We start from the raw sequence: 19,245 nt of genomic DNA, 5'->3' as shown, positions 1-19,245 counted from the left end.
TTTGGTGGTGCTTACATACTAATACAAAATAAAATACTATCTCTGTGGGAAAAAAATCCGTCAACTTGAGCATTGTTCATCAAATGTTTAGAGCTGAGCCAATTTTATTTGGTCCTGCCTTCTGTTATGAACAGATAAATAAAAGGAAGTGTGACAGAGATTTGAGACTTTAAAATCTATTAGAGACACAGAAACTACATCAGTATTTTGTACTTCCAAATAATTAAAATGCTTGAATTTTCCTTTTCTTTCAGTTCCTGGAATAGATGGAGGTGCTTTAACTGATACAAGTCTCACAGATTCCTATTTCAGCACCAGCTTCATTGGAGTCAATGGATTTGGAAGCCCAGTAGAAACAAAGTATCCCTTGATGCAGGTATCCTTAGTCTGAATTTACATGGCACTAAACAGTGAAGTTTATTCCAGTGTCAGGGGATGTCTAGAGTCTTCATTTATTCCTAAACTTGTTGAGTATGAGGGAAGGTTTTCGGAATCGATGAGGTTGGTGGGATACAGTTGGAGTCTGTGTGAGCTTTCAAGGGTAGGATGGGGTGGGAGGACAGTGGAGTATGTAGAAGACAGATGGAAAGAGACTAGTTTTCACTCCTCTCTGTTTTGTGGGTATGGAGTGAAGGCCTTTCAGGATGGAGAGACTGTAGAGGGTATGGAGTGTAAGAAAGCAATGAACATGTTTAGAGAACCAAGAATAGCCTAATGTTATAGAATCTGTAAGGTGTGTGAAGGCTAATACACACCGGGAGAGGCTATTAGAAAGCGTTTGTTGACTTTTACGTCTTCTCAGATGGATGTTGAAATTTATATTTTATAGACCGGGAAGCTGAAGAGTTACATGTGTTGCCCAAGCTAATAATATGGAAGTGCAATTCAAAATAGGTGTGCAACTTTGGTTTTAAATATCTGGCTAGTGAGTAAAATGTTCATCTGATGTGTTATAGAGAGTATTTGGACATTTTTACATGAATTAATGTAATCCATGTTGCAACATTTATAGTCACATTAGAGTGTCAGTGATGTGAGAAGTGGATCGGAGGGGAAGAAGCAGCGAATTCGTCTGAATTGGCTGACTGTTCTCATTTAGTGATGTAACGTTTGTCTATTTTGTTTTGCAGAGAGTGACTAACAGTAGCAGCTCCCCAAGCCTTCTGAATGACAGTGCCAAGCCATATGCAGGCCACGGTAAGACTGGATCCCTCTTTCTCTTTTGTGTGTTTGCACGTATGCATACATGCATGTGTGTATATTTCTGATCCTAAAACAGTGTGTTCATTGGAGAAACCTTGAAGTCTTGAAAATTATGAATATGTATAAAGGAAGAGAATAAGAATGATCTAGACAGATCACTGTTGTTTGGATTCCATATAATTCCAAGTAGTGGTTATGTCTGAGTGTGAAAATACATGTACTTGTATACACACATATATGTATATATATATACACTTACATACGTAATACTTAGCTAAGTAGACTCATATACTTGAGATGGCATTAGATACACTTTAAAATTAGGAGTGTTTCTTGATCATAATAAATTGAATTCTATTGCTTATTTTCATAATTTACTGAAGTTTTTAAAAAAGTATTCTAATATTGGACTATGTGTATGCATCTGTGTTTATATCTTACTTCTTCGGAAACATTCTTAGACATGCAGTGACTGTTTGCAAGATCATGGTCATTTTTAAGGTTTTTAATATGGAAGTTCCAAGTATCTTTCTGTATTCTATTTTAAAAACAAATGTTCAAAGGGGGCGCCTGGGTGGCTCAGTCGGTTGAGCGTCTGACTTCAGCTCGGGTCATGATCTCACAGTTCGTGAGTTCGAGCCCCACGTCGGGCTCTATGCTGACAGCTCGGAGCGTGGAGCCTGCTTCCGATTCTGTGTCTCCCACTCTGTCTCTCTCTCCCTCCCCCGCTCATGCTCGCTCGCTCTCTCTCTCTCAAAAAAAAAAAAAAAAAAAGAATAAATGTTAAAAAAATGTTCAAGAATAGCTTCTTAAAAATATGTAACAATTGAGTGTTAGTACTCTGCATAATAGTACCTATTTTTAGGTGCCTTGAATGTATAAATTACATAAAAATATTTTACTAGCTTTTTCTGTACATACATTAAATTGTTAATTCTAATGAGAGAGTAAGCTATGAAAACTCAGGCAGTCGAAACTGGAGAAATTAAGCAGCAGTCCATACTGCATTTTGAAGAGATTTAGTAGGTCCTTCTAAATAAGAACAGTTACTATAGATTTTAGAATTTCGTAGATAATTTAATGAGAAACATAAGAGTAAGTAGCGCTCAGAATTGAAGGTAAGTATTTCCATGTGTATCATGTGTACCTTTTCAGAAACTCTTCTGGTTTATTAAGTGAAAAACCATTTAGAGATACACTTTTGTTTATAACTTCTGAACAGAGTAACAGAACTTTGAAATTATAAAATCTTTAAATTTCATGTTTATTTTGAAACATTTAACATTTCCCTCTTTAAAAACTTAATTTACTTATATTTTTAGTAAGAATATAAAATATCTGGTGACAAACTTAAAAAAGATAGAATATTGCATAGATGGTTTTAAGGCCTTGCCTAAGTGTTAAAATCCAAGTCCAGTCATTCAGAGCATGGCTTTCTGTCCTCCCCACCTCCCTGCCCTTTGTAATTTTTCTCATGATTGGGTTTCAAGTACACAAACATTTACTAAATGGTAGACTTCTTTCATAAACACACATTCCTAATAACAAGGTCAAGAGCCATCTCTTCTTTTTTTCTGTTTGATTTTTCTTTTGGTTCTAAACAAACAGATGCACCCTAATCCATATAGCTTCTGATTAAAGTATTAGCCGATACTTTAATTGGCTAAGTATTGACTGAAAGAAGTATTCTCTAATTTGTGTTTCTTCTACTTAGAAAATATTTGAACATCCACTGTATATGAGGCACTGAGTTTAAATATTACTGTGGTATATGATTTTTTGTTACTGTTAAGAATGTTGTCAGGTTAAACATTTGTTAGATTTGTGGGTTGCTTGAGTTGTCTGTGTGGAAACTTATGTAACTTACCTTCCAGATCCTCTAACTTCACCTGCTTCATCCTTGTTTAATGACTTTGGTGCCCTCAACATCTCTCAGAGAAGAAAGGTAGGTGAAGTTGAAACTTATGTGAGACTAAATGGAATATACAAGTGATATTGGGGTCATCACCTATATAATGGTCAATATTCTCCTAAGTTGGGGAGGTGCTTTTAATGGACTGTGATATTTTTGTTGCTTTTGCTTGCCTTTTTTTTTTTTTTTTTTTTTTTTTTGGGTATATATTTCATACGTGTAGAATTTTATTTATCTCTGTGCATGAAATAGAGATGTTTTATGTGAAGGAATGAAATCCTTCTCTTTTTTCCTCATTTTCTTTACCTTAATGTTTCTATTTTTAAGAAAACATCAAATTTAATGTTGTAGTTGCTGTTAATGTGACCCATTATAGGCACATTAATCATATTTTAACTTCATTTCCTAACTGCTTTGTCTAAATTTCAAAGATTTCTCCCCTAATTTAAACTTCTCATTACGAGGCAAACTTAAAAATCTTCAACTTTTCGTAATTGGTTCAACTGTTTAAAAACAGTTTAAAATCTCTCATATCAGAAATTTAACTGTATTTTACTTGGCATCGAGGGTGATAGGTCGGGCATAGATTTTGAAGTATTTTATAGGGCTACTTCTATGACAGGTAGAAGTGAAGATTTTATTACAGTTGGATGCCTTTGAGTCTTACGGAGAATCATCATGTTAATAGTAATAATAATCTACAGAAGGTGATATTTTTGGTTAGGATCAGTAGCAGCTAAAGATGTTCAGGAGGTTGTAAATCTTGGTGGAAATTACTACAGTGTTGTAACTAATTCAGTTTCCTAAGTAATGGAAGAAGAGAATATTAATTTTGGGAAACTGATACAAGTTTAAGATGGTTTTAGGAACATTTGATCAGAGGGTGGTATAAAAGGAAATTCAAGAAGACTAGATATTCTCAAGGTAAGAATTAATGGCGTCAGGTATAAATGACACTTAATACTTTATGTACCTAGTATTATCTCCATTTTGAACAATAGATAAGAACAAGGAGGTAATTAATTATGAACTACTTCTAATGTAAACTAAAATGTGTGGGTTCAATTTTATACATTTCCTTACGCTGTCACCGAGAGCACATTTACTCTTGCTTCACATACTAGTCTTATAAGTTGGAGCGTGTAGTTTTGAATCCACATAGTAGAAGTGGAATAGAATTGAACACAGGTTGGCTAACTGACAGTAGGGAGCAGTGACGGTAGACAAAGCCTGGCGACATGGAAGGAAACCGTAAAATGCTGAAGAGCAGGTGAAAGCTAGAAATCAAAGTATCTGGAGCTTTTTAGTTTAAGGAACAAATAAAAAGCCCTTCAGTAGTCTGAGGAGTCCCCTTAATGGCTTTTTCACCTCTTTATTTTTTGTTAGTTTTTGCATTTTTGATGATCAGTTAACTGTGATAAGTAGCATTTCTGATGTATGAGTAGAAAGTAAGACTAGCATGGCAAACAAACACTTGAAAGTATTCCTAATATGAGGGTTTAGTACCTTAAAGTTGAAATGTGATTTAGAGCTGCCGATACTCATTTTTGAGAAAACAGTAAAATCCCTGGAGATTGGAAAAAGGAGGATATAGTGTCCATTCTTCTAAAATTCATTTCAGTGTAGGAAAGTGGTAGAAGGAAATGTTGCCAATCTGACCTCAGCGTTTGGAAGGGAAGTGGAGTAGCATGGTGAAACGAGCACAGTGCTGCAGCTTTTGAGGCCTGGCGTTTCCGGCTTTGTGACCTTGGGCCAGCTTCCTCGGCTGCAGTGTGTGTGTCGTCCGTGAAATGACAAACGTGCCCTGGACAATGACTGTGGTGTCTCTCTCATGTCTAAAACTCACTGTCTGTCTAAACCGAAAGGACCTACAGGTTAGTCTCTACTTAGAAATTCGGGGTTCACATAGTGGTAGGTCTTTGAAGGACCATATTTTCTTGCCATTTACATTTAAAATAATATGTAGGGACATAGATTTTTTCCCCCGTAGTGGACTGTATAGTTAGGAATCTGTTGGTACAGGTTGCGTGTATTTGAAAATTGTTAATGGTTGACTTGAGAAAGTTTAAAATTTCTTTGTGTTAGTAAAACTCTTAGCATAAGAGTATTGTATGCTACACTTTGTAAATTGAAGGCATATGTAGACTTTTTCTTTGGTCGTAGTAATTCTTAATGTCTGCTTAATGATGTCGTTTTAGTGGAAGTAACTCAAATTTAGGTAAATATAATTCTAAGTTGATTTAGAAGGCTGTCATGATTACTGAGAGACCTTTTATTTCATAATGATATTGGAGGGAACAGAGAGTTAAGTTAGGCCATACCTACTACTGTGTTTCATAGCTAAATTATTTTCTGGAAATCTCAGGCCAATCCCTAGGCCAGGCATGCTGCTGTTTTTGCCTGGGGACTATGAGAATTCTCGGGGTCAGATCAGACCATTGCTTTTACTGTAAGCAGACTTACTCTGTGCTATGTGGAAAATTGCAAAAGAATGATGTTTACACTGACTGCTTCTCTCAAATCTAATTGAAAAGGCAGTACATGAACCTCCTTACAGCATATTAATTAGTGCCAATGTAAATGTCTGATGATTGCCAAATCGCAGAGAATTCTCTAGATGCAGAAGTGTTTATGGAGAAAAGATGTTTTGAGTTGTGGTTTTTGAAGGTGTGGAATATGGAGAGGAAAGACTCTTAATCAGAAGATACTGCTCGATTATAAGTAGAGAGTTAGGATCTTCAGTAAATTTTTAAATCCTCTTTATCATAGACAAGCTAAGAGACTATGACCGGGGGCCCTGTGTCTGTAGGGACTGGCTGAAGTAAAATGTGGGATGTGGAAAACAGTATTAAACAGGTTCATTGCCATTTGTGTGGGTTGCTTTATTGTTGCTAGGCATGTGAACGACTTCCTGAAGAGTCGTGTACTGAGAATGTATGCATTAGGGCAGTCCTTACTGCTCATGCCCAGGGACCGGCGCCAGTCCCTGAAGCGTCTGGTACCTGTCTGTGGAGACGGAAGTTAAAAGATTGGAAATACCTTTTAGAAACTTCTGTAATAATTTGATAATACTGCAACATCCAAATATGTGCTCACTTTTCTGGTAATTCCTTTTTACTTTATAAAAGTATACAACCATGATAAAGAGGAAATTATGAAAAAAATGATCTTTCACAACTGATGTTTGAGAAGCACTGATTTGTTTTCTCCATTAGATAAAACTGATATGATAGACAGGAAAAGTAACCATTGTTTGAAAGTGTGTATAATCATTGTTGGCCAGGAGTGGTGGTGGAAGAAAGTGAATTATAGCCGCGTATTCTGAGGGAGAGTTAAGCCCCCCAAAACACTAGAGAAGGGGTTTTGTTGAAAATGGGAGTTAATGTATTTGAGATTAATACATGAGGAAACCTTAAGAGCAAGAGAGATCAAGCTGCAAACTGGCATAACAGAAAAAGGGGTGAGAGTCACCGTGAATCACAAGTGTGACGTATAGAGCTGTACGGTTTTGGGTAAGGATCCTTTGGGAAGAGAGTATCTTTATAACAGAGTTAGATGTTGAGATACAGATGTGCATAAATGAAGTGAATCAGTACTATGACGTCTTGCTGGGTATTCTTGCTAAGCTGTGAGTTTGTATGCAGGGCGACCACAGATGATTGAGACAAAGCCTAAGCAGAGTGAGAAGCTTCAAAATTTGTATTTGGCGTTGTTGGCTTCCCCTTGTGTATCTCTTTCTTAGCCTTTCTTTGCCCTCATGTTTTAGTCATCGAGAGCCCTTTTCGTGTTCACCGCCTCCCTCCCCCACAGCACAGAAGGCTCTGGTGGCTGTCATTTACACTTCTTGTTTTAGTTTAGTTGTACTTTATGGTGTTGTTTCGATCAACATGCAGTTTTACCTGGGCACTTGCATTTTATTTCTAGCAATGGGAGAAGAGATTTTTAAGGTTTGAATTAACAAGTTAAAGCCTTTGGACTCAGGAGACAATGATTTCTAACGTATCATGTTTATTTCTCCTGATTTTAAAGCTCTTGGCTAGGATGAGGGAAGTGGGACCAAAAGGGTTTGGCTTATCTGCCGATGGTTTGTTTGTGAGGACGTATTATTTGTGAGGATGTGTAGATTTTGGACGTCCAGTTCTGGATTATTCTGTTTGAGGGAGAAGTTGACTAGCAATACTTTGTCTGCTTCCTTCCATGTTTTATCTCAGTTTGAAACCTCCTTCCCACTGTTTTCTACCTCAAGAGCATACACCTCCCTCTCTCACCCATCTGTATTACAAAATTTACTGGCGATATAGTATGTTTTCTGATTAATTTGACGTTTAAATTTTTTCTTGTAACCTTTCTGTTTTAATGTCTTCAAAAGATGACTTTTATATTATTTCTAATCTAGGGAACAAACTATGGAGTTACAAGGAAGCCGGAGACTATTTGTGGTAGGGTTCTTTTATTGGAGAAAGCTAAAGTAAATTTGGAGAGATTAATAGAATTATAGCAGAGGAAGTTTGGAATGTAAATCTTTCCTTGATCCTTCTGCGGCTTAGGCTTATATTGGAACATCAAGCCAAGTATTGATCTCGGGAAAAATAAAAGGGGAAGAGAAAATGGAGAAACTGAAATGGAAGTCTTAATGGAAATTGACAATTTAAAACCTCACCTGTAAAACCACAGTTTTTAACTTTTTTATATATGTTCTCAAGAATTGTTTTGCTTAGTATTTAGGTTTTGCAGATCAGCCACATCAGTATCATTTACCCATGAGTATTGTATGAGTAATGTTTCTATGGAAAATTGTGTTTAGAATTCCAAATTAAACAGAGCTATTCTTGTTTTACTGGCGTAGATGAAACCTCCATTCATCTCCACTTGCCAAGCTGTGGGAATGTGTGCTCTCCCGACTTAAGCCAGAGGTAGGTGAGGTCGTAGATTTAGAGATGCACATGAGTCCCTATGGGAACTGGTAGAGTTGTTAGATCCAAGTCCCTGCAGGTAGGGAGGCGCCTTAGGCCATGGTCCCCGTTTATAGCTTACTCAGAGCTCTGGTTGAGTTTTTATTTCTCTCAAAGAGCAAACAGTCAGAGTAGTAATAACCCAGTGGTATTGAATAATGCTTGGGAGTCTTAGGGTTTGGAGTTGGATGCCAGGCAGTCTGAATTGATTCTCCATTTCTTCACGGATTATGTTTGTGTCTTTAAGCTTAGTCAAGCGTTTCTCCATTCGCAAAATGAAAACAGTAATCATGCTGAGTGCCTACTATGTGGCGTTATGAGGACTAAACGAAAAATATTTCCTGGCCCAGAAGTGCCCGATAAATGGTAGTTGTACTAATACATTGTTAACTGTAGCTAAATAAATAATCTGTTACTGCTCACTGTGGATCAGGCTGTGTTATAATTGCGACTGGAAATATGGGTCTCCAATAGCTGCTCTGAGGATGTCCATCTTTTCTGTGAGGTGTTCAGGACCCCCCTCCCCCAACTCCTCCCCACATAGCCGTTAGCTTCTCGAACGTGTGCTTCCAATTTGGTGAAAATGCACGTGGGGATTTCTCATGATGTAGTGAGAGATGGATAGAAACTTGATTTTATTTGTATTGATAATGATTTTCTGTATCTGTTCCAGGTAATGTGTTAAACTTATATAATTCTTTCGTAAGTTAAGGTTTTCTCTCTTTTGTATCATTTAATCATCCCAATGGGTCTTGGAGAGAGATTATTTTTCTCATTTTACAAAATTGGAGAGTGGAAGTTTTGAGAGAGAAAGTAATTTACCTAGAATAATATAGATAATAATTACTTATATTTCGGAGAAAACCCAAAGTCTTTCTAGCAAGGGCAATATGAGAAAGGTGAAATGAGTCTTTGATAAGGTGAAAAATAGAGAGGTAGTGGAAAGAGGCTACTGGTAATATACAGGGGAAGAGATAAAACATTGACCTTATGCCTGTTCCTTTTTCCATTTATGTGATTCTCAGTAAAAATTTCTATGAACACAGTTTCTGGGGCAGGAACACACAATTAAATTTTTGATGTTTGAAAAAAAAAATAAACTTTTGATGTTTGACAGGTAACCTTTTAGAGATGTTGTACATGTTTACATTCCTACTGATAGGTTCTGGTTTCCTACAGACTTGATAACACAGAGATGTAAAAGTATTTCACATCTTTGTTACTGTATAAGGCAACCCCCCCTCCCCCTCATTGTTTAAATTTGATTACTGGTGCTGTTGAACTACTCATTTATGTTAATTGGTCATTGGTGTTTCTTTAACGTCCTTGGCTCGTTTTTCTATTAGGCTATTCTTTTTAAGTTCGTTGTAAGCTCTATGTATGTTAGAGATTTAGGCCTCTTCTCGTGGATGTTTCAGTCTCCCATTTTGTTTTTGGTCTTGAATTTCACAAGTAATTTACGCTGTCACTTGAAATGTCACACAGACTCTGATTATCCCTTACTAAGTACATTTAAAAAGAACAAAATATTAAGCTCATTTTGGTTAAAATAACATGGTAATTCCCTGTATGCCGAGTCAGTGATTTTAAATTGAAGGGATTGTCGATGTTTTCTTGTAATTTTAACGTATTGTCATTTTATTGCTAATGATCTATAGTAGTTAACGTTCCTTAGCAAATGGATATGTTCTTCGTCTTCTCTGCATTTTAATTGTCAGATTTAAATGTGACATTTTTCCTATTGTTTTTACCTCCAGTCTTAATTTATTCTTTTCTTTAAAATGCTGTGTAAATAAGATTAGATTCAAACTTGTTTAGAAATATGATAGTTCTTACAGGAAAGGGCTCAGTTTTGAAAGAGTTAATTTTGTTTTCCTGCAAAATAAAGAGTACTCCAGGTTGACTTCCAGGATTGTGTTGAGATAAAGATATGCTTTGGAAAGAACAGATTAAATTTTGTTGTGACAAATTAGGAGTTCAACCATGTACTACTTTCTGTACCTAGGTTTAATTGGTATGTTGTGGGCAGTGACCACTTGGCTTTTGTTGTTGAGTCAAGAAAGAATCTTCCAAATTTATGATTGCAAGGAAATTTTGTTCTATCAATGGATTATAAAAGATCTTGTGGCAGATTTGCGTTTTGGAGGTTGTTTTTGTTTGGTTTGTTTTCTTTTTGTTTTTTTAAGAGGTGAGTGGTGGTTTGATGTTTGACACTTTATACCGTATTTAAACATGTGAACTGAGGCAACATGCCTTTTATATACAGTGTGTAATACTCTTGGGCTGTAGTCATTCTCTTGGTTTAGCTTTGGGCGTTTTGAGTTAGTTCTTAACCCAGTAATGATAGTTTGGTAAAACCATGGTGCATTGTCTATCTGGACTTGGGAAGTAGTAGCTCATTCTGAGATTATGTAGTTGGCTTCGTTTTACTCTGCTCTGCTCATTGTGTTTACAAAGTGAAGTGGCCGATTTCAGCCGCTTGGCATTGCTGGTGGTTCATCTCTATTTTCTACAAAGTCGGGGTCAGTAATGAATTAGTAAAGGTGAGTTCAGAATTCCCATCTACAAACATGCTAGCCTAAGTTTTAGCTAAACTGAACCCAAAGTGCATAATTTCCCCAACTCTTTTTTTCTTAAATGTTTGTTTATTTTTGAGAGAGAGAGGGGGAGACCCAGAATCCGAAGCAGGCTCCAGGCTCCAGGCTCCGAGCCGTCAGCCCAGAGCCCGACGCGGGGCTCGAACCCACGGACCGCGAGATCGTGACCCGAGCCGAAGTCAGAAACTGAGCCATCCGGGCGCCCCTCCCCAGCTCTGTTTAATTCCCAAGATGTTTTCCCCTGCATTTTGAAAATGGGGAGAGGGAGCTGCTTAGTTTTATTTCTTTGAATGGAGCCTCTGTAGCTCTTGTTTCTCATCGATCCCGTCCATGCCAGGTAGATTCAGAGATTGATTCGTTTGGCAGTTTGTATTTGGCTATTTTAGGATTAGCTAGAATAAGGTTAAGATTGAAATATGTTAAGGAATATGGAACAGGTTTCTTCAAATTGGAGGCAGAATATCACAGCTAGGAGTGCAAACTCTGGAGCCCGACCTTACGTTAGTTGTGGGATTCTAGGTGAGTTATTTCAACCTCGTATAGCCTCACTTTTCTCATCGGTGGAGCGGGCTTTACGGTTGTGCCGGCCTCACAGAGCTGTGAGCATGAAATACGTTAATGGGTATAAAGTGCTTGGTGTAGTGCCTTGTGCTTGCCACGTGGTAGTTGTTGTTCCAGTCTTCTGTTGCTTACGATTCTGTAGTTCTAAAACGTGTGTATCTGTTTCTGAATGTGTGTGAGATTACTTTTGAGTAACCACTGCTTTAGTTTAGGTTCAGTTCTATCTAGTAAAGAGCATTTCTGAGGATATTCTGCTTCATTTCAAGATTGAAGCCAGGGGACAAATGTAAATAAATAAAAAGGGAACCTTCTGCTAATGAGTGATCAGGCGTTTAGCATCATGGGTGCTTTTGATAAAGTACTGGAATACATTGTAAAACTTGATTACAGTTATAAAATGATTACAGTTGATAGTTTCTTGTGGAAATAACTTTTGTGACTTAGAGAAAAACACCTTTCCTCAGATTCACTTAAAATAACTTAGGCACGGTATTTTCTTTCTCTACGTTTTATATTCAGTTCCATTCTAAACCAGAAGAATAAAAGAAGTTGCAGTTTGGTGTTCCAGTTCTTTAGAGATTAAATGTAGCCTTGCTTAGCAGAAGTATTCCACTGGTCTTGCTTTTGTTGGCGTAGAACTCCGTTATAATCTGGAGGTTTTAAGAACACAAGGAATAACCGCTTTGTAAGCTTCCTTAAACATATGCATATGATATTGGGGGACTGACTCATGATAGAGCCTAAAAATATGTTTGTGTGTGTATGTAAATCCCGTTTTGCTTTATTTGATGTAACTTAGAGCATCCTCTGTTTTCATCCTGTTATCCTGTGCATTGACTTCGCAAATTAAAAGGGCTCTTTCATTTATAGATGTTTTCCTGCCCCGAGTCTCCAACAGTGGGTCTGTTTTTTAGTGGACTCGCTTGCCCATCGCGTCCTACTCTTGTTTTTATTTGAACAATGAAAACTTAAGGAACCTAGTATGTTTTCACAAATAGCCCACAATTATAACGAATGGTGGGACAAAATACAACATGATCTTTGAAGCTGGCTTACTCTGTTTTTGATTTTGTAAGTGTTTTACTCACGGGGAAGATGATTGGAGCCCGTGCTGCAGTGGTTTGTAGGTCTGGATTTACTATTCTAAATTAATTAGGTGTAGGAGCCTTTAAAATCCACATAGTAAATTAGGTAGAGGTAGTTCCCTGTCTTGATGATTGTATGGAAATTAGTTAATGTATTTGATTTAAAAAATTCACATGATTTTAGTCAATTTGGGCGTCTGTTTTTTCCCAGTGAGTTTAGATTACCCACCAATCGTTAATGAAATTATAATTTCCAATTTACTTCTCATAATTACAAATATGCTAAAATATTAGGACATTTCATTAATTTAGGGACGACCGCTGTGAGCTGGAAGAGGTTTTGTTTTTATTTTATTAAAAAAATGTTTTTAATGTTTATTTATTTTTGAGAGAGAGAGAGAGAAGTGAGCAGGGGAGGGAGAGAGAGAGAGAGACAGAGACAGAGACAGAGACAGAGAGACAGAATCCGAAGCAGGCTCCAGGCTCTGAGCTGTCAGCACAGACCCTGACGTGGGGCTCGAACTCACGAACCATGAGATCATGACCTGAGCCAAAGTTGGACTCTTAGCCAGCTAAGCCACCCGGGCACTCCTGAAGAGGTTTTGTTTTTCAAGTTTTATTTTTATTTATTTAAATAATCTCTGCACCTAATGTGGGGGTCAAACTCCCGGCCTTGAGATCAAGAGGCACATGTTCTTCTGACTGAGACAGCCAGGTGCCTTTAGAAGAGGTTATATTAAAAAAAAAAAAAAATAAATAAAAACGCAGGTTTATTTTTTTATTTTATTTTTTTTTTAATTTTTTTTAACGTTTATTTATTTTTGAGACAGAGAGACAGAGCATGAATGGGGGAGGGTCAGAGAGAGAGGGAGACACAGAATCGGAAGCAGGCTCCAGGCTCCGAGCCATCAGCCCAGAGCCCGACGCGGGGCTCGAACTCACGGACCGCGAGATCGTGACCTGGCTGAAGTCGGACGCTTAACCGACTGCGCCACCCAGGCGCCCCGCAGGTTTATTTTCAAATAAATATGTAGTCAGTTCTAGAGCAGAGGTTTCTATTAGTGGACCTGAGACCCTCAGGAGTGGCAGGAGGTAGGTTGCTGAGTTATTATAGTAAAAGGTAATGGGAATTAATATAGTTACTAAGTATTATCTGAATGGAGATAGTTCATACACACACACACACACACACACACACACACACACACACACACTACTATTTTCTAAGTTACCTGAAGAAGTTGTGACTAATAAAATGCAAACCATTTAAAAGTGTCATTCATAATACTTTAAATCATCACTCGTTGTTTTAGAAGTACAAATAGTGAATGTTTTTGATGTTCGAAAGGGTTTCTTAAAATTCAGGGTATTGGAAACTTTTTGTACTGTGGTAACAACTTGATTTCTGTAGTTTATCACTAATTAGTTAATGATATATAACAACATATGGCTAGTAATAGGAAGCATTGTTAAAGCATTGCTGTTTTGCAGTTGTATCAGAAGTATTGTGCACTGAAAAATTGGTCTGTTACTTAGTGGCTTTAACTACATTTTCTATACATGCAGTGGTATTTATAGATTTTTCTTTGGCTAGACTGTGAAGTTTTTTAGGGGAAGAGAATAGATCTCAGCTTTGTATTTCTAGGAAGAAGAGCAAAGAGTGTTATGCTGAAATGTTGAGTGAATGAATGACTTAAAAAAGTGTGTGCAGTTAGGCTTTTGAAGTCAGAGTCGTAAAAATTTGCTTTTACTATTCTTTCTTTTGATACGGAGACGTCCCTCATTTGTAAGGAGCAAAGGAGGATTTCCTTTAGTCTTAAACCATCGGAAAGGGCTTTTATGGACTAGGTCATGAAATTTCGAAGAGCCAGCATTGAAAAACTTCTGCAGGGTATATGAGTAATGGTCTCGAAGGCTCTAAGTATGTAGGTCAAACTCTATTGAACTCTTGTTATTTCCGGGAGTGGCCTCAGTTTCTGTCTGGACCGTTTGTTGTTTTTTCTCTAGGTCTTTTCTGTAATATTCTCTAGAACTTTACTCCTCCCAAAGTGTGGTCACCAGAGCAGGAGAGTACTAGTAGTTGTGGGAGCCTTTTAGAAATGCAGTCTCAGGCTTCGCTCGAGGTCCACTGACGTAGAATGTTTATTTTAATGACATTTCCAGAAAATCCATAGGTTCCTTACAGTTTGAACACAAAAGGATCCTTGAATACTTTTGTTGAAGCCAGTGTGTTTTTTTAAAATGCCTAATCAAATGAGTAAAACTATTTTCATCTACTCTTACTGTACTGTTAATTTAGGGTTTGTGAAGAATGATAAAAATCATTCACTGTTGTAGTGAATCTTGAGATTTTAAAGCAGGGGTTGTGTAACTCTAGAGAGAGGGAGAGGGGGAGGAACACTTTCAGGATATTTTACCACAGGAACAGAAAGAGATTGGGAATTTTGATGTACGGTGTGGACTTGGTAGGAGGTGGGGCAGAAAAGCTGGTGATTTACTGATAGGACAGGACACTTAAAAATACTTCCATTCTGTAAGTAGAAGTCCACGGAGGGCGAGGCTATCAAGCACAGCGGGTCAGCAGCGCCCTTTACTGCTTTTGTTGACTATCGACGTTCTCAAGATCGGCCTAGGAGAGGGAAGAGGGCTTTTGTTTGCTCTGGAGGGGACGGTTTGGATCTTACAGAACTCAGAATGTCAGGGGAATAACTTTAGGGATTAATAAGCATTTCCCGTAAAAGTTTCTTCGCCCCCTTTTATTTCCTTATCTTCGATTTGACTTCTCCGGTGTCCTTAGCCCCCACTTTCAGTGAGTCACCGATAGCAGTTCTTAGCCCAGCATGTCTCTTCCCACCCAGGCCGTAATTAGCTTCGTTCCCACTTCAGTTCCCTTGAGTTCACATCCTGGAGAATCACCAGCGATTCTCAAACGGGGGCAGTTTTGTGCCCCTGCTCCCAGGGAACACTGGAGATCTTTCTGGGTTGTCACAGTTGGGCCTGTGGGGCCACTGGCTTCCAGAGGCGAGAGGCCGGGGACGCTGCCGAAACGTGCTGCGGTGCCCAGGGGGGCTGCGCAACCCTCGCCCGGATTGCCGCCACAGTCCACCGTGGGTGTGGGTCTGCCCGTTGCCGGTGTAATGTTCCATCGGAAGCTTTCACGAGTTCCCGTTGCCCATGGAATGAAGTCTGAAGTCCTTCGGACGGGATAGGAATGGGTTTTTTTTTTTTATTGCTTTGAAGCGTCACCTTTTGCTCTTGGAGGTTGGTTGGCCCTCTGCTCTCCTGGTAGACTTAATACTTGCGGTTTGCCCTTGACACCACAGTGCCCGTACGCGTCTATGCGTCTACGCGTCTAGCACACCTTTCTTCTGGCCTACAGTGGCGCGCCCTCCCTCTCCCTCTCCCTATCCCCCTCCCCGTCTGGGTCCACTTAACTTCTTCTTCAGAACTGCTCAGGCTTTTGCCTTCTCTGTGAACCCCTTGTCTCTGCCCTGTTGGTACCTTATTTATTATATATGCATTTATTATATCACAGTCAGTGTGTTCTGTTTGCATGACTTTTTACCTACCACATTATATCCTCTTTGAGGGAAAGAAAGGTTTGTGTTTTATTCATCATTGTATTCCAAGTATTTAGAACAGGTCCTGATACAAAAAGATCTCTTAGATGTTTAGTTGGAAATGCGTATTCTTCAAGGGATATATGATAGTCAAGATAATTTGGGAATTAGCTTACAGATGAGATTTTACTCTAATTTATGTCCTGTGCAGTGAGACTTCTACATGTGGTCTTTTCGCCTCCCCCTCGTGCTTTCTATGGCTGCCATCCCTTTTCAGATGTCATTTTGTCGTCTTTTGCTTCTCATGATAATTTAAATGGTACTGATACCGTACGTCTTTTCATTCAGTGTCACATAGAAGGTTTTACTTTCCGGTTAAGTTTCAATCTCTTGCTACTTATTGGAGAAACTTCAATCTGTAATGGCACATTTTTGGGGATCGCTTCTATTCAAGAGGGAAGGGTGTTAGGGTAATTACAGGTCTTTGAGGGTTGGGGTGGGGAGAGAGGTGATGGATTCCTCTTCGGAAAAATAAGAAACAGAAGGAGACCTGTTGGGAAGGGAGAATGCTACGTTGGATTTATTTAAATACTTTTTTTCTATGTTGCTTAGTGCACCGGTATAAGGAAATAAATTGCACCAATTGTAATAACCAGCTCAAAAGCAAGTCTGAATTTGAAATACGTGCCCGGAATTTAGGTGCCTTGTGTAAATCCTATATGATAGGTTGTGATTTTGTTTAAATAAATATTCTTTGATGTGTTGAACTTTTCTGATAATTAGGATTATCTTTAGGCCAGACATTTTCTAAAATAGAAGTTTTAAGTTAGTGAAAGCTTAATTAAGGTGATAGTATTTTTGCTGCGTATCAAAGCCTTACAGTTGTGAGCTGTGTTACTAGAAATAAGTTCCTTTAAAATTCTTTCGTTGATAATATTGTTCTGATGAGTACATTTTTATTTTCATCCACAGAAGTTGCTTGTGATGTAGACACGAAGGGTAATTGAATTGGTGTGAGATTGCATAGAGGTGGAAATGTGTCAGCCTCATGAAACACTTACCACTGCTATAATTATTGGGTTAGTAGGTAGTTTAGTTGTCTTTCTTATGCAAGTTTACTTTTTTCCCCTTAAATCAAAGACCACTGGCAAAGGCCCATGTCTGTAGTTAGAATCTAATTTGCATAGAATAATTCCCATAGGCGTTATTTGCAAGGTTACTTTGAAATTTAGAAATCAAGTGTTTTCTTCAAATTGGTTGTCTCTACTAGCCAAAATTATATGTTATGTATTTGTCTGGCCATGACACTTTTTCTGAAGAAAGTTAATTGTAACTATTTGCTTCAGCAGACTTACGACAGAACAGTGAGTAAACATAGATTTTCTTCTTTCAGGCTTAAATTAGTCACCTTCCCTAAGAATATACCAGCATTCCTTAAAGGGAAAAATATATATACAAAAAAAATTATACACACACACACACACACACACAAATTCCCTTGAGATGTAATTTAGTGCAAATTTAGAGGTAAGATGGTGACAACTACCATTAACTTTCATGTATAAAAAAAGCCCTGCCAACTACTATTAAGATTGTTTGCTAACTTTATGACAATGTCTGCCAATGAATTCATGCTTTTATTGGACAAGCTATTCAGTTATCAGTCTGTTCACATTACTGGTATTTATAAGTCCCATGAAATGTGTATATTTTTAAAAAAATTTTTGAGATGATTTCATTGAGTACCTTAAGTTGAATGCCCACTTCAGACATAATGACTTGTACTTTAACCTGCATAGAATTTTAAAAATTAAAAAAATCAATTCAAAACAAATCTATTTCTTAGGAATTAGCTGCTGCTTTGAAGTGGGGGCAATTCCTCAGTAGGAAATAAGGTAGCAAAATGGGGAGCAGAAAAAGATAAGAGTTTGGAGAATATTTTCACCTATATTTTGTGCCCTTGAAGCATTTCTTCATATTGCAGTGAGAATAGGTAAGTGCCAGTGGAAAAAATTGTGTGGAGCATTTAACTTTGCTGGTAATTTCTATTCATTAAAGTTGGGTAAAATGGGATTATAATGTATATCTCTACAACAGTTGTTGCTTTATATCATATTGTTGTTCAGCCTGTTAGGACTGTGGGTTATTTTGGAGGTGTGTATTGGGGGTGGGGGTGGGAAATGGTGGGTGGTGATAGGGACGTTAGAGGGAGTATCTTAGAAGTTTTGCTTGTTTCCTATTCCACCATTCCTGCTATCCTCTATATGTTAGTTATGTTAGTTTAGATTAGTGTGGGGGATGTTAGGAGTGGCCTGGTTTCTTTCCTTCTTTTTCCTAGCCAAGGAAGTATCGCCTGGGGATGCTGGAGGAGAGGCTAGTTCCGATGGGATCAAAGGCACGAAAAGCAAAGAACCCTATTGGCTGCCTTGCTGACAGGTGTAAATCAGGAGTACCCATCAATATGGTTTGGTGGAACAGAGTCACAGAAAACAATTTACAGGTAAAAATAATTTTATTAGACATTTTTTGAAAGTGAATATCTTGGCTGCTTTCTGTGTCTGTGTGGGTGGTGGGTGTGAAGGTTGGATGGCTTAGTTGATATCCTTAGGTGATTTTTTTTTTTTTTTTTTTTAAATCGAAGTAAGTTTAGTGGCCCGTTAACCAATTCATTGATTTTCTGTGGTGGCTTTTGAGCTTTCTCTGCTTGTACTATATTTTCCTATTCTTTTATTAAATTTAGTTTTTCCCTTTTGGATTTTGTTAAGTTACGAGTTCAAATTATATTTCATACACAGTTATTCAGGGTACTATATTCAAAAGTCGTTATAAAATTTATCATAGGAGTCTCATTTATTTGCAGTCTCAATAACAGGAAGCTTCATATGTTGTCTTTCTGTACATTTTTTACTACTAAATAAAACTTGTGTGTAAATAGACTTGTTACGTGTTGGTTTTAAAACCAACTTCGACAGTATGTTGTCATAGAGTTGTGGCAGGCACATTTCAGTCTTATCATTGCTGAATAATGAAAATGGATTTTATCACAAAGGTTAGCTTTTCAGTAAGATTCTGAAGTACCAGGGGAAAGGTTTGAATTATATTCAATTGTAATTTGGATAATAATGATTATATTCTCCTTTAATGACACTGGTAATGGTATAATACAGACCTGTTAATCAGAACTGCAGTCTAGGTGGAAGTCAAATATCCTTCTCCCCAAACTTTCAGAATACTTGGGTATTTTTAATGCATTGCTAGCCCAGAGGCGGTAAACCCACATACATACACCGCATGCACAAAACATACAACAAAGTTAACAACTTGGTTTTATTTCTGTCACCACTTTGTGTTATGAAGGGGTTCCACGATACTTTG

The 19,245-nt window shown here is 37.8% G+C and overlaps 1 protein-coding gene across 6 annotated transcripts in view; it reads left to right on the top strand.

Annotated features, from left to right (window-relative positions):
• Positions 1–19,245, top strand: part of PAN3 (poly(A) specific ribonuclease subunit PAN3) — a 134,440-nt gene that overhangs the window by 19,049 nt on the left and 96,146 nt on the right. For 5 of the 6 annotated variants that reach the window (XM_058688880.1, XM_058688869.1, XM_058688858.1 and 2 more), the window contains exons 2-5: positions 255–376; positions 1,131–1,197; positions 3,078–3,148; positions 18,209–18,370. In XM_058688880.1, the coding sequence (XP_058544863.1) occupies positions 255–376; positions 1,131–1,197; positions 3,078–3,148; positions 18,209–18,370 (422 nt within the window). The remainder of the gene's footprint in view (positions 1–254; positions 377–1,130; positions 1,198–3,077; positions 3,149–18,208; positions 18,371–19,245) is intronic. The other variant, XM_058688891.1, reaches the window with a different exon arrangement.

Source organism: Neofelis nebulosa, chromosome 1 (assembly GCF_028018385.1).
Source record: "Neofelis nebulosa isolate mNeoNeb1 chromosome 1, mNeoNeb1.pri, whole genome shotgun sequence".
Lineage (NCBI taxonomy): Eukaryota > Metazoa > Chordata > Mammalia > Carnivora > Felidae > Neofelis > Neofelis nebulosa.
Note: the sequence above shows the minus strand (reverse complement) of the source record. Positions and strands in the feature narration are given on the sequence as shown.